The 15,702-nt window shown below is 35.3% G+C and overlaps 1 protein-coding gene across 1 annotated transcript; it reads right to left on the bottom strand.

Annotated features, from left to right (window-relative positions):
• Positions 1-5,422: 5,422 nt before the first annotated feature.
• LOC132167724 (uncharacterized) lies at positions 5,423-8,005 on the bottom strand. The gene is made up of 2 exons (XM_059578750.1): positions 6,805-8,005; positions 5,423-6,353 (listed from the first exon to the last, which is right to left on the bottom strand). The coding sequence occupies exons 1-2, from the start codon at positions 7,906-7,908 to the stop codon at positions 5,493-5,495; spliced, it is 1,965 nt and encodes a 654-aa protein (XP_059434733.1). The 5' UTR covers positions 7,909-8,005; the 3' UTR covers positions 5,423-5,492.
• Positions 8,006-15,702: the final 7,697 nt, after the last annotated feature.

The raw sequence follows: 15,702 nt of genomic DNA, 5'->3' as shown, positions 1-15,702 counted from the left end.
TATTCTTTATGCATGGCAACTCTTCCGTCATTAGTCTATGGTTTGGTCACATAAAATGAACCATAAGAAAACAAAAGACCAATTATTTGGAGCTTATATCCTCTTTGCAAGGCTATTTATTGCAAATCATGTAAAGTAAATGATTACCCTGTTACTACTAATAAAAGTTCCTTCTCTTGTGTTTGTAAATGATTGTTTTTTACATTTTCATTGTTGTATTCAAACTCTCATCATGTTTTTTTCTGTCTCAACAAAGTCATTAACTCGGTCTTGAACATGGTAATATAAAAAAGGGAAAAATATAACAAAGCCCCCCAAACTACCAGCTGTTTTCGATTTAGCCCCATAATGTTCCAAAAGTGATAAAATAGCCCCCCAAACTACCAAACTATTGCATTTTGGCCACTCCGTTAGTCAAAACTGTCAGTTTGGACGGAAACTGCAAAACGACATCGTTTTGGTATGGGTAAGTTACTACAATGCCCTTTTATGAAGAAAAAAAAAAATTGGAAAAAATATAAAAAAGCCTCCCAAACTACCAGCCGTTTTCATTTTAGCCCCTTAATCTTCAGAAAGTGAAAAAGTAGCCCCCCAACTACCAAACAGTTGCAATTTGGCCACTCTGTTAGTCATTACTGTCAAATATGATAGAAAATTCAAAACTACGTCGTTTTGACAAGGGTAAGTTACTAAAATACCCTTTTAGAAGAAGAAAAAAATCATATTAAAACAAGCACGCAAAACGGTGCCGTTTTGCTTGAAATTAGGGTTTCCTTACACTTACCAAAACGGCGCTGTTTTGGTAAGTGTTAGGAATTAAAAGAAAAAACCTTATACCCCATGCAGTAAAACCCCCCAACCCCAGTTTATCTCTCTCCCCCAAACCACCGGCCACCTCGTCGTTCTATCTTCGGCAACCTTCTCTGATGCAGCGTAGGATTGTAGTGAACAAGAAAACATCAAGTTGAAGGGGTAAATATTTCTAAGACTGTGAGACTATCACAAGAATCTAAGAAATCTTCTTAAAAACTATAGATTCTATCTATGGTTTAAGGGAAAACACAAAGAAACTCAACTCTGAGTAATTCTTATTAAACAAACTCAATAATAATCATAAACTAAATTGTTAAAGGCTATAAGCATATATTTATAGCCCAAGACTCCTAGTCCTAAGATAACAATGAAATAAAGTTAATTTGGAAGTCTACGAAAGACAACTAAACCAAATAAAAGACTAACAAAGAAATCTAATTCAAATAAAAACTGAAAGATAAGATAGAATAAACAACTAACAAAGAAACCTAATAAAAGACTAAAAGATAAGATAAGATAAGATAAGATAAGCCTTGAATTCCAATCTACATCATCCTTCCGAGGTTGGAGAGAATTCGCCCTCGAATTCGGACTGTCTTTTCCACGGTCCTTCGGGTGCCCTGTTAACTTGTTCCATTCTCCGTTCCTCAAGATCACAACAAGGCAACACCTCAAAATAAACGTGACACTTATCATCATCGAAATACTTTGATGGTTGTCATGAAAGCCCCATACACCATTTGGCAATACTGCAGGTTTGCTCTTTGTTCGTTCCTTCTCCCTTCCATGTGCCATGAAGATACTCAAGAATGGGTCAACCATTGTTTCCCTTGTGAACATATAATTTTTCTCATCCGCATAAAACTCACCATAATCTTCGTTAGGAGAATTTAAAATATCTTCAATACCAAGGAAATCAACATAACCTAATTCTTCATTACTAAAATTAGGTAATGCACCTGGAAGGTCTTCTTCAACTTCTTCATAATCGGCGATGCCATCCTCTTCATAATTGGCGATGACATCTGTGGGCCCTTCCTCTTCCAATTGGCCATCTTCTTCTGGATAGAGACCACCAAACATGGGGAAAAACCCATCTTTTTCGTGCTCCTCCGTAGGCCTTTCCTCTTCCCATGAGTCATCTTCTTCGGGCTCCTCATCATAGGTTGGTGGTGAATCCCAATCCCCAAATCGTTGCGAAGGATCTTCAACATCTTCATGTCTGAATTCTTCATCAATGAACTCGGATTCTTGAAATTCTTCATCCACAGATTCCCTTTCCTCCTCCACAGAATATGGATTTGGTTGATAGATTTTAGGCTCGCGAATAATGGTCAAGTTGGCTTGTCGCGGCATCTCCGTCTCAAATCGTGCTCTCCGTTTTTTAGAATACGCCCTATGACCGACAACCACATTATCCTCATCCACAAAGCGTTGATTCGTTCGATGTTGACGAACTTTAGGGCTACCCCGGTTGTCAACTCGGGTTGTGAAGATCTCTATTTCTTTCCGTAGTAGTTCCAACTCATCCACCATACATTGCCAACGAATCGCCGCTTGATTCGCCTTTAATTTTTTTTGCAGCATCTCCACCTCATCCACCATGCGTTGCCACTGCTCCTCCGTACGTGTTTCACCGACTGCTTCCTTACGTTCATACACGTCCTCCAGATGTGCAAAGCGGTTGCCCCTTGTTCTTGTGTTTGGCAGTGCCATGGAAAGAAACCTGGAGCTCTGATACCAACTGATGCAGCGTAGGATTGTAGTGAACAAGAAAACATCAAGTTGAAGGGGTAAATATTTCTAAGACTGTGAGACTATCACAAGAATCTAAGAAATCTTCTTAAAAACTATAGATTCTATCTATGGTTTAAGGGAAAACACAAAGAAACTCAACTCTGAGTAATTCTTATTAAACAAACTCAATAATAATCATAAACTAAACTGTTAAAGGCTATAATCATATATTTATAGCCCAAGACTCCTAACCCTAAAATAACAATGAAATAAAGTTAATTTAGAAGTCTACGAAAGACAACTAAACCAAATAAAAGACTAACAAGAAATCTAATTCAAATAAAGACTGAAAGATAAGATAGAATAAACAACTAACAAAGAAACCTAATAAAAGACTAAAAGATAAGATAAGATAAGATAAGATAAGCCTTGAATTCCAATCTACATCATTCTCCCTCAAGCGAAAAAAACGCAACGCCCCTCTCTCTCTCTCTCTCAAAACCGGCTGCCCCTACCACCACTATCCATCATCGCCGGCCACACCATCCAGTGGCTACAAAGCGCCATCGAAAAATTCTTACCCATTATAGAAATCAAACAAAAAAACCATGTTCGTAGATCAACAACACCAATCTAACAGCTATACCATGAAATATAATAAAAAGATTGAGTTATGGGTAAGATTTACTGGCTGCTGGAGATAGAACGACGTGGTGGCCGGTGGTTTTGGGGAGAGAGATAAACTGGGGTTGGGGGTTTTTTCGTGGGTCACCTGTGTGGGGTCTAGGGTTTTTTCTTTTAATTCCTAACACTTACCAAAGCGACGCCATTTTGCTTGCTTGTTTTAATATGATTTTTTTTTTCTTTTTCAAAAAGGGCATTTTGGTAACTTACCCTTGCCAAAACGACGTAGTTTTAAATTTTTCATCATATTTGACGGTAATGACTAACGGAGTGGCCAAATTGCAACTGTTTGGTAGTTTGGGGGCTACTTTTTCACTTTCAGAAAATTAGGGGACTAAAATGAAAACAGCTAGTAGTTTGGGAGGCTTTTTTATATTTTTTCTAAATTTTTTTTTTTTATCATAAAAGGGCATTGTAGTAACTTACCCATAACAAAATGACGTCGTTTTGCAGTTTCCATCCAAACTGACGGTTTTGACTAACGGAGTGGCCAAAATGCAATAGTTTGGTAGTTTGGGGGCTACTTTATCACTTTTTAAACATTATGAGGCTAAATTGAAAATAGTTAGTAGTCTGGAGGGTTTTTTTATATTTTTTCCTATAAAAAATTTGATCTCATCTTCATTGTAAAAGGAAATGAAATTTAACTTTGCAGGCAAACCGATACTCAAAATGCTGATAGCAAATTAACAAGTTCTAATTATATTATTTTTACTTGAACTATTGGGAAATTATCATGGACTACTTCAAAGTAGAAACCACCCAGTGGAGGCTCATAATTCTCAGGAAATGCAGCAGCAAAATCTGCACTATTTAAGAAGAAAGCTAACAGAGAAATTCAGCAACAATGCAAAGGCAACAAAGAAACAAGACTAAAATCACCAAATCCTTTATATTATAAATCAAAAAGATCACGATAGAGCAGAAGCTGTGCAGGGTCGTTCCCACACCTTTTTCTGCTGTTTTTAGTCCTCATGCACCTTCTCTGGATCTCTCAATTATAGATGAGAGAGGAAGGAAAAAGGGAAAAACAAGAACCCAAACGAAATCGACAGAAAAATTCTAGCAACAGTCAAGAATGTGTCAAATTGGGTCCTCTCCTCACTTAAGCAATTCCCCAATTCGGTCCTCTAGACTTGTCTCTGCGCCTCCATGCTGAACAAACACAAACCAGCAAGAAAGGAGGAGGGAAGGGCATAGAGCAAACAAATCTAAAAACTACCTTATAAATTTTTTTTTTTTTTTTTTTTTCAAAATTTTTGTAGGGAGATTGGCCGGTCCCACCGGAAAATAGAAAATGGCTTTGAATGAAAGAATATATGCAGTAGTCTTCGAACTGAATGGATTCAGCTTCACAACCAGCAGTTTATAGCTGACACCATATAATCAATATCTGGGCTTGTCTTAATAACTGAGAACCTCGTTTTGGACATCTCGTGTAGGTTCAGAAAATTAACCTGCGGCCATAGGGGGGTTTTATCATTGTTTTCATTCAACATTAACAAAAAGTGGGGAAAACAAAACAGGAAAAGGATCTATAATCGTGTCCTCCTACTATAACTAGGCAGATCCACACTAAAAATGATAAAATTTCTCTCAAATTTAGTTGAAAAAATTTGCAATTCTTAAAGAATCACATGCTCCAAAAATATATGTTGTAATTGCATGCTCTAAATGCAAATGTTAGTTCAATAGATTGGGTAGGAAGAATCCAAATCAGTTAAGAGAAAAATTGTCCCAACTAAAATTGTTTGCTCAATATTATCTAATTTCTTTAGCATATTGTGAAAATCATTCTTAATGCTACACTGTTCGGCAATTCAAGACCAGTTCTAGGAACAAGTTTTATAAACAAAATATGGATCCAGCACTCCCCTTGTAGTTTTAAGACAGTTTTCACTAGTAGCTGAAATGAACATTTTGGATTGTTAAAACATTTTTCAGTACTTCGCACGGCTCCATAGAAATTTATAGAATCAGTTCAAAAATTGGACTCCCCTGTTTCTTGTATTGCATTTATGTCTATTCTCGGTCATTGATGTCATTGTCATACCATTATAATCAAAATGATTTGATTATCATCAAACCTAATAGGTCAATTATAAAAGGTAATTATATAAATCTAATATGGAATCGTATCATATTCTAACAAGTAATACAATAAGTAGCAACTATATAACTTCTTGATTCATAAGACAAACTAATATAAAAGACCAAAACATACATGCATAGAAATAGACATTTAACAATGTTGACATCTATAGTAGCCTAGACGTAATTGCTTTAACGTTTCTCAGTACATAAGCCTCTCTCAAACATTCCTCAATTAGCAGAGATTTTGCAGATTTTGCAGATTTTATGCGCTCACGTTTCCTTGTAAGTGCCTCAAGCTTTTCAATATCTCTATCGAGTTGATCAACAACACTGTCAACATGCTTTTCGACATAAAGACCAAAATGAGCATGTGTAACTCTCTTCAAACGATCAAAGACAAATTCAATTTTAAATCCTGCAAATTGCAAGGTTTTCAAGCATGTCCACCAGTTGAGAAGTATATAATCAGTGATATCCACAACTTTGGTGTTTCTCATGCGATCTATGCACTCACATAACATGAAAAAGTAATGCGATTTCAGCTGGGGACTTAACGTGGATTGGGCACCAATATCCCCATGGTTAGAAAGCAAGTGGTTCAAGATAGGGGCCAACTTTCGAGTAGTCATGTAATCCCCAACATTGACAACCTCTTCGTCTATAAGAGAATAATCAGAAAACCAGCTAGAAAACCAGCTATGAGAAGCCTGAGAATGATTTAGAAAATCTATGAAATGTGTATAAGCCTTGTCAGAAAACATTATAATTTCCTCATGGTCATAAGCTTCTATCTTTTCAGCAGTAGTTGCTTCCTTTATACTATCCGCTATGCGATTCTGCTCCTCCATATTCTCGTCCTCAATAAAAATAACAAAATCCATCCAAGACCAAGTGAAAGGCGAATTTTGATCTTTCTTTTGCACAAACTCTTTTGCTGTGTCTCTGGTAATGATCACCTTACCAAACTGTCCAAGAGGATTCCTCAACTCTACATCTCCATAATCTCCATTTAGCCTTGATTTTACCTACAAATTAACCAGCTCGAGACTTTGAGTTAAGAATGCATGAAGCAATTGTAAAATGAAAAATCTTGATATATAAAATTATTGAACCAAGCCCACACATGAAGTCAAATGATGCTAATTAACCTTTATTTGTATTTAAAAAATAAAAAATAAATAAAAAAATAAAAATAAAAAGAGAAGAAGAAGAAAATTAAAGTGCTACTCATGTATATGAATCATACAATTCTTTGATCATATGACCATGAGAAATACAAAATTGATTTAGTAATTACTTTGGTTGCTCAATATTTTCGACAATTCACCGTATAAAAAGCTTTTAAAGAAATGAATAATATCTTTATTCGATAAGAAAAACGAATTCAGTAACTACTGTTTTAATTTTTTTTTTTTTTTTTTTTTTGAAATCTTCAACAATATATAAGATTTTATATATATGAGGTTAGGTACGTACCTCTGAGATGACGCAAGAAATTTCAGCAACAAAATGACATTCGGCGCAAGAATAGATGGGTAAGAATGGGTCTCTTTCTTCCTCACAAGCATCGCAATAGAATTCATCTTGTGTCTCATCTTCATGTTCAGCAAGAGAATGCGTGGGAATAAGGGGATGTATGTGGGATTTGTGTTTAATGGTAGATGGTAATGGACCACACGTAAGATGGAGATTGCAATCACAATACAGACAACGGAAACCGCCATATGATTCACAAGCACTGGATTTGTTGCAAGCGCTGCACTCGATCTTTCTAATATTGTCATTGAATAGTAGAAGGTGATCGTGGCCTTGGTATGTTATGGCAGGCATTATCACACTAGCGCATTGTAAGCAAAAGCTACATTTAATCTTACACTCACAAACGTAGGCGAATGTGTCCCACGGGATATCCTTGCGACAGGCATTGCATTTAACATCAGCATCATCATCATCCTTCGTGATGCGTTTTGGCTTCTTGATGCGTTTTCCGGTGAGAGGGTGGTATGGATGAAAGGGATGGAAAATCTCTTCCGGCAACTTAAAACACGAGGGATGGAGAAAGAAGCCACATGGGAGGCAACCATAGGTCTTCGGGTCCGAGCAGTATTTTCCACATACGCTGCAGTTAAAGCGATGGGCAGGTATGTTCTCCAAGGGTAGCAATGGATGATGGCGGTGGCTAAAATGTGTACCAACAACAACTGCCTCCTCCTCCCCTTCTTCTATCGCTGGCCTTATAAAAGCGCACTTAACATCAACCTTGAAGTACTTGCACTTGTCGCAGCGGAAGATTAACGACACCGGGAGAGTATTGCCACAAGCTTTACAGTTACGCCCAAAACTCTCGTAATTTGCGAATACTAGGGAAAGAGGGTGTGGGTGAAGAAGGGGGTTGTGCAACTCCTGCGGTAGCTTTGCACATGATTCGTGCAGGTCGAAGTTGCAAACAGATTCCCTGCAGCTGTAGATCCGACCTTCATCGCAATCATCATAGCATGCGTTGCAAAGAACGTTATCTCCTCTCTTCTTTTCACTCAGCGATAACACATGCTTGTGACTGAAATGCTTAATAATCTCCATCTCTCTCTGTATTTCTCTCTAGGTATATATGTTTTAACCCAAATCAATCAGAGATTTTTAATTTTTTCTCATCATCGATCTTAGAATTAATAGAGAGTGATCTTCAACAATATTGTTCTTTTACAATTATAATGTCAGACTGAAGAATTAGAGAAATCAAAAAGAAAAAAGATATATTGCGCAAAAGCTGTGTATGGCCCACCACGGTCACCCTTTGGCTAGCTACTTAATTTACTCCTTTTTCTTTTTCTGTTGTTTTTTTAGCCCACACCTTCTCTTTCTCGCTCTCTCTCAATTATAGATGAGAGAGGGAGAAACGGACAAGTGAAGTGACGATGATTTCATTGGCCCCCTCCGGGGAAAAAAAGGGGCGGGGGGGGGAACAAAACAGGAAAAGGATCTACAATTGTGTCCCCTGTGCGCTTTAATTAGGCAGATCCCACTATAAAAAAATACATAAAATTTCTTTCGAATGCATGGGTAAAAAAAGAAAATCCGCAAACTCACTTAATTCAATTAATATTTACATCTGCATGTTTACATCTGTGCACACAATGTAAACATGCATGCAGGTGATGTGTGAAAATGGTTTTTTGTTTGATGACTTTTTTTTTTTATTCGTTTTATATGATGAGTTTGGGAGTCAAAAAGCTTCTCTCAACTTGATTTTACTCAACACGGCTTGTTGAAAAGGGAAAGAAAATTTGTTAGAGGATAAATCCGATGCAATAAATACAGCATCCTTGATATCATACCTCCACCATTCACGCATGAAGTCCACCATTAGCGTTCAAAGTCCACAACAGATCCGGATTTCACTCCATGATGCATGGGATATGTTCCCTTTATATGTCTATATATTTTTGTCTCTTGTAACCATTCAAATAAAACAAACTGAATTAAAATGTAGCCTTTAGTTTACATTCGTGTTTTCTTCTTCTCTTTACAAAACATTCATCCCATCCTCCATATTCTAACAAAAATTTATCTTGTACCGAGAGAATACTTGTCCACTTATTCAAGGATGTTTGGAATTGGGTACCAGATTTGTAAAAAGAAAAAATATTTGAGTCGGTTATGAAATGCCCTATTTGAGTCAGATTCCCATGTTCGAGTGAAATTCCTACTCGAATTGACCCTCTATTCGAGTAGGAGAGTCTCTTATACATTTGATTCAAAGAAGAGAGCAGGGGATCAAATAAAGATGTCCTACTCGAATTTACCAGCAAGAAAGGAGCTGAAATGAACATTTTGAATTTTTATAACATTTTTTCAGTACTTTTCCACAACTTTAAAACCCTAAACCACAACAATTGCTTGCTTTTCATGTCCTCTTTCTTACCATATGTGCTCACAATTTAATGACATAAATAAGAATAACTAAGCAACAATTCCAAGATTTCACATGTATTATCCATTGGGATAAATAGAGTTAGACCTAGAATGACTTATTGGAAGTTATTCATAAAAAAATTATACCATATAAAGATTTTATTAAGAAAGACTAATACATTGTAATACGTGGAAGGAAATGTTAACATAATAATATAACCGTCATGATTCGTGTATTGTATCTCTCTAAATAAAACTAAAGCTTGAATAGTTTTTAATTATGGCCATATTCAATATTAGTTACCCAAATAATTTTAAAGATGTGTCATGTGTGTCAAGTAAGAGAATGTCAGAATAAATCTTATAAGGTGTCACACATGTCACATATTATATATATATATATATATATATATATATATATAATATTAATCGAGTTTTTATTAAACTAAAACTCTTAGGTAATTAATGTACATCATGGGGCACATCTTGTGCCCCCGTGGTTCACACATCACGGGGCACATCTTTTTTGTTTTTTTAATTATGGTTTGTTGGAGAACACGCACTAATAATGGTTCACGCATCACGTGGGCACATATTCCTCAACCTTTATGATGGTTCACACATCGAATTAAGGCAGCATGAGCACATCTTCCAAAGTCTTTCTTTTCTTTTTCTCACTAATGGTTCACACATCACGGGGCACATCTTTGTTTTTCCATGTGCAGGCCTTCACGTTATTTTAAGCAAAAATTAAAAAATAAAATTTGTCTCCCATGTCTCACAGTGCATTCAAGTTAAATGAAACGCACAGTTTAACTAAAAATAGACAAATGGCAGCATTACAAAATAGCCACTTGATGCATTCCTGCTCAAAACTCTATAATTCCTCCCCATCTTATTTTTCATGTATCTTACCTCTTTTAACGAAAAGACATATTAAGTGTTATACATCAGTATGTACATTATTGAACATGCACTTTTTTTTTAGGGGTAACTTCACTGAAGACCCCTAAACCTTCTTAAACTTCAAAATCTCACAATTTGGTCCCCTGATATTTCAATTGCTCTTAATGTGGATCCTTCATTAGATTTTAAACGTTACATAACGTTTATACCCTTGACTTTTATATAAAATTTCAACTTTACCCTTAATTCCAAAACATTTTTTAATTTTTAAACAGATGAAAATGAAGGATATTTTGGTCTTTTTGGTATTTCTAACGGTTAAAATTGATGGAAGGGTCCAAATTAATTGCAATTGAAAGTTCGGGAGAATAAATTGTGAGATTTTAAAGTTTAGGGAGAGTTTGTCAAATCGGATGGAAGTTTAGGGGTTTTCAGTGAAGTTACCCTCTTTTTTTAAGTGTATTGAACATGTTAAATTTAAATTTGGCCACCCCTTGATTTTTTTTTTTTTTTTTGTTGGTATTCTTGGGTTTTTTATAGAAGTTTTAGTATTTTTGTTTTTATTTTACTAATGGTAGTTTCGTCATTAGGGGAACATTGACAAGGTTTTGGTAATTTGGAAAGGATATTGTCACAATTGAAAGTTTGAAAGGACATTGTCAATTGGATGGTAGTTGGAGAAGGGTACTTTTCCCTATATGTTTACTCTCCCATAACAGATCATTTCCATTTATCTCATAAATTATTATTTCTGATACTTATAACTTTTCTAACTATTATTATTTTTTAAATTGACACCCTCTAATGATCCAGAAATTTAAGCAACCAAATTCACAGCAAGGAATACCTGAAATCAGATCGAGCTATAGCTCATATTCAACACCTCCATATCCAATATCTAAGTCAGGGAGGTGAGATATTCTGTGAAGAATTGGGCCTCAAATAATAATACAATAGGTGGGCCTAAAAGCAAGAAGGGCCTACAGAAATAAGCACAAAGCAAAAATAAATAAATAAATAAATAAAAGTTACGTCAAAAAAAATTCATCTGTGCTTATAATAACTTCGGAATTTATTGTTCGTGGGATCTCGTGTAGGTTCAGAAAATTCACCTGGGTTTTATCATTGTTTTTATTCTGTTCATACGCATTGGGATTATATATAATGACATTCAACATGAACACAAAGTGGGGAAAACAAAACGGGAAAATGATCTACAATCGTGTCCCCCCGGTATAAATAGGCAGATCTACAGTAAAAAAGGATAAAATTTCTTTCAAATTGGGTTGAAAAAAAAAATTCTCAAAGTCGGTCTATCTATTGAATTAACATTTATCCTTAAAATATGAAATTTTTAAAGAATCACATGCTCTAAAAATATATGTAACAATTAAGTGTCCTAAATGCAAATGTTAGTTCAATATATTAGGAAGGAAGAATCCAACTCAATTAAGAGAAAAATTGATCATGCTAAAATGGTTGATTCAATATTATCTAATTTCTTTTGACATATTGTGATTTTAATTTCAAACTATGAAAATCATTCTACCAAATGCAATCTTCTGGGATGCCAATGCTACACTGTTCAGCAATTCATGACCAGTTCTGGGAACAAGCTTTATAAACAAATTATGGATGCCTCAACGACGCATATAGAAGTAAACAATATATGCAGAATTCCAGCACTCCCCTTGTAGTTTAAGACATTTTTCCACTAGCAGCTGACATGAACATTTTGGATTTTTAAGACATTTTTCAGTGCTTTGCATAGCTTTAAAACCCTAAACCACAGCAATTGCTTGCTTTTCATGTCCTCTTTCCTTTATCTCTATCCCTTACCATCTGTGCTCACAATTTAATGACATAAATAAGAATAACTAAGCCACAATTCCAAGGTTTCAAGACTATAATAGCTGTGTTTTGGTTTTATTAGGATCTTCTAAAAATTTATTAAATTTAGAGTAATATTATATATATCACAACAATATCTTATTATGTTGATATGGTAGGATTTAGTAGTTATTGGACATTATTTTCTGAATTTCCTATACAAAAAGTGGACAGGGATCCCTCCAGATAACATCACTCTATATGAATCTTGTCCCAATCATTCTTCTTAATTTCCTATCGGTTCATGATCCTTAGTCACGAGAACGGAGCCAAAATTACAATGAGAAGGAGTCGGGGGCAAAATATTTTACTACTAGGAACTAATACCTTATAATTTTTTATTTTTTTATACCTTAAAAATTGTTTGATTTTAGGAATTGAGGGGGCATGGCCTATGCTACTAGCTAGTCCCCCCTTCCCTTCGTCCGTGCTCAGTCACTGCATCTAATGAACTCGAATGAATTTCATCTGTGTCCCCCGTCAGCGGGCTGCTTGCTGTAAGGAATTGTTCCCAAAAAATATCATTAATGCCTGGAAGTACAGGGATGTCATCAAGCCAGGCTTCCACATTACTTTCTGGAGAGATAGCATCACTTTCTATGGGCCTCGTCTCATCCAAAACAGCAGACATGGGATCCACATGACTTCGGTTCTCATGAGTCTCAGACCCCACAAGGTTCATGTCAGGGAATTCTGCACTGTTTTCTGGTATGATTCCTTGCATTTCAGTGAAGTCAGGCAAAATAGTCTCTTCTTGCATTTCAATGAATATTGCTTTCACAATACAATATACAGTCAATTATTTTTCTACCTGCCTCCAGCACAGGCATCCATCATTTTTTTTGTAGGGTGGTAATAAAAAAGGCACACATCATAGTCCTTATTTGACTTTGATTTAATTTTGCAACCAATTACAAACAACTATCAAACAAAGAATTGCATTCTAAAGCTCCATTTGTTTCACAGGAAATTAATCACCTTCTGGAAAATATTTTCCATAACTTCAATGTTTGATGATCAAGGGAAAATTAATATTTGGGTCAGCAGAAAACAACCCCTGGGCTCTTGTAAAAGTGGGGGTATATACTCTCCTGTTGTATTGAATACACCTTTATGATGGTAATTAACAGGAATGCTCTTATCTAACCGTTAATCATGTTGCTTATGACCTTAATTTTCTTCTTTTTTGAAATTTGTTTGATCATTGTCTAATTATTAGACAGCCTGTACAGATCTACTTGTTTCCATTCATGTTGTCTTTGGGCCAAGATGGTGGCCTTGAGATCTGGCCTAGCTAGGACATGTCGTTTAACAATGAATATATATTTGGTATCATTATCACATTAAATTTTAGCTAATTGTTGTTCTTCTTAGACATTTACTTTTAATATTTCCAGTAATTGTAATATCACTAGTTGACAAGATCAGTGAAGTTGCTTAAATAAATTTGCTCCTGAATTATCCAAAAAATTGTTGTTCAGACACTATGGAGTCAACTTCTGTTTACAAACACGTCTGAATATTAATTTCTCATTACCTGTTTGCAGGCGTGTTTTCTGCTGTTGATATTTGGAATCGTTGTGATTATTATCATCATAGTCCTTGTAAATTGAGCAACAAATCAGTTGTCTCAATTCGAATTCAGTTTTCAGGCATGGCCTCCTAGTCCTAGTGGTATTCCTTAGCTGCTCTCTTATCAAAGTCTAATTACACAGCATGTAAGGTAGCTGACACCTTCTCAATACTATACAGAAGACCAATTATTTGGAGCTTGTATCCTCTTTGCAAGGCTATTAATTGCAAATCATGTAAAGTAAATGATTACCCTGTTATTACTAATAAAAGTTGGAATTTCTTCCATCTCCTTCTCTTGTGTGTGTAAATGATTGTTTTTACATTTTCATTGTTTATCCAAACTCTCGTCATGTTTTTTTGTCTCAACAACAGCAAAATCATTAACTCGGACTTGAACATGGTAATAAAAAAAAAAAATTGATCTCATCTTCATTGTAAAAGGAAATGAAATTTAACTTTGCAGGCAAACAGATACTCAAAATGCTGATAGCAAATTAACAAGTTTTAATTATATTATTTTTACTTGAACTATTGGGGAATTATCATGGACTACAAAGTAGAAACGACCCAGTGGAGGCTCATAATTCTCAGGAAATGCAGCAGCAAAATCTGCACTATTTAAGAAGAAAGCTAACAGAAATTCAGCAACAATGCAACAAAGAAACAAGACTAAAATCACCAAATCCAGAGTTCGAGGAATTATATCTGGCATGATAATTCACTCGAGGGGAATTCTAAAACTGCCGAGTAAAATCCAGAAAAGAAAAAGTAGGGAAACAAATTGCTCTTCACCTGAGCAGATGAACGAAGGCTCTGATAAAAATAAATGTTTTAACACTGTTGACATCTATAGTAGCCCACATGGAACTGCTTTTTCTTTCTTCAGTGCCGAAGCCTCTCTCAAGCAATCCTCAATGAAGTTGGATTTTGCAGATTTTATGTCCTCGAGTTTTCTTGTACATTTCTCAATTTGATCAACAGCATTGTCAACTTGCTTTTCAACATAAAGACCCAAATGAGCATGTGTTACTCTCTTCAATCTATCAAAGGCAAACTCAATTTTAAATCCTGCAAATTGCACGATTTTCAAGCATCTCCACCAATTGAGAAGTATACCAATTGTGATGTCCACAACCTTGGTGTTTCTCATACGATCTATGCACTCACATAACATGCAAAAGTAGAGCGATCTCAACTTAGGACTTAATGTGGATTCGGCACCAATATCCGCATGGTTAGAAAGCAGGTGGTTTAAGATAGGGGCTAACCTCCGAGTAGTCATGTAATCCCCAACATTGACAACCTCTTCTTTCTTAATAGGAAAAAGATCCCAATTTTCCTTATAAGTTTGATGCCCATCATGTCCGCCAAACTCCATGAAATCTGTACAAGCCTTGTCCCAAAACATTATAATTTCCTCAAGGTCATTTGGCTCTGTCCATCTAGCAGTAGTTATTTCCTTTATTCTATCCTCTAAAAGAACCACTTCATTTTCATTCTCGTCTTCTCTCAATGTTTTTAAAACATCTTCCCAGGTTAAAGTTGGCTCGAGTTTTTTTTTTATCTTTCGTTTGCACCATCTCTTTTGCTGCGTCTTTGGTAATGATCACCTTACCAAACTGTCCTAGAGGATTTATCAACTCTACATCTCCATATTCTCCATTTAATTAGCGATGATATTACCCACAAATCAACCATAGACTTAGTTAAGAGCATGAACTAATTGTAAAATGAAAATCTTGATATATAAAAGTATTGAACCAAGCCCACATGACGTCAAATTACACAATTACTAGTAATTAAAAAATAAAATTAAAGTGCTACTCATGATATATATGAATCATACAATTTTTTCCTGAGTAATGCTAGAAGTCCTTTCGTGTTTCTCTTATGTCACTCTCAAATTGACGTGGCTTTAAAATTACTATTGAATTTATAATAAATTACTATTAAATTTTGATCAAATGATAATTTTAAAAACTATGTCAGTTTTAAAGGAACACAAGATAAACATGAAAAGAACTTCTAGTTCTAGCATTACTCATGAAAGAATTATATGACTTATATATATATATATATATATATATATAT

Source organism: Corylus avellana, chromosome ca1 (assembly GCF_901000735.1).
Source record: "Corylus avellana chromosome ca1, CavTom2PMs-1.0".
NCBI lineage: Eukaryota > Viridiplantae > Streptophyta > Magnoliopsida > Fagales > Betulaceae > Corylus > Corylus avellana.
This window is presented reverse-complemented; position numbering and strand designations above follow the sequence as displayed.

Coding starts and splice junctions, on each gene's coding strand:
- LOC132167724 (XM_059578750.1), bottom strand. CDS start 7,908: ATGGAGATTATTAAGCATTTCAGTCACAAGCATGTGTTATCGCTGAGT. Junction 6,354..6,804: donor TTTCTTGCGTCATCTCAGAG/GTACGTACCTAA, acceptor GTTAATTTGTAG/GTAAAATCAAGGCTAAATGG.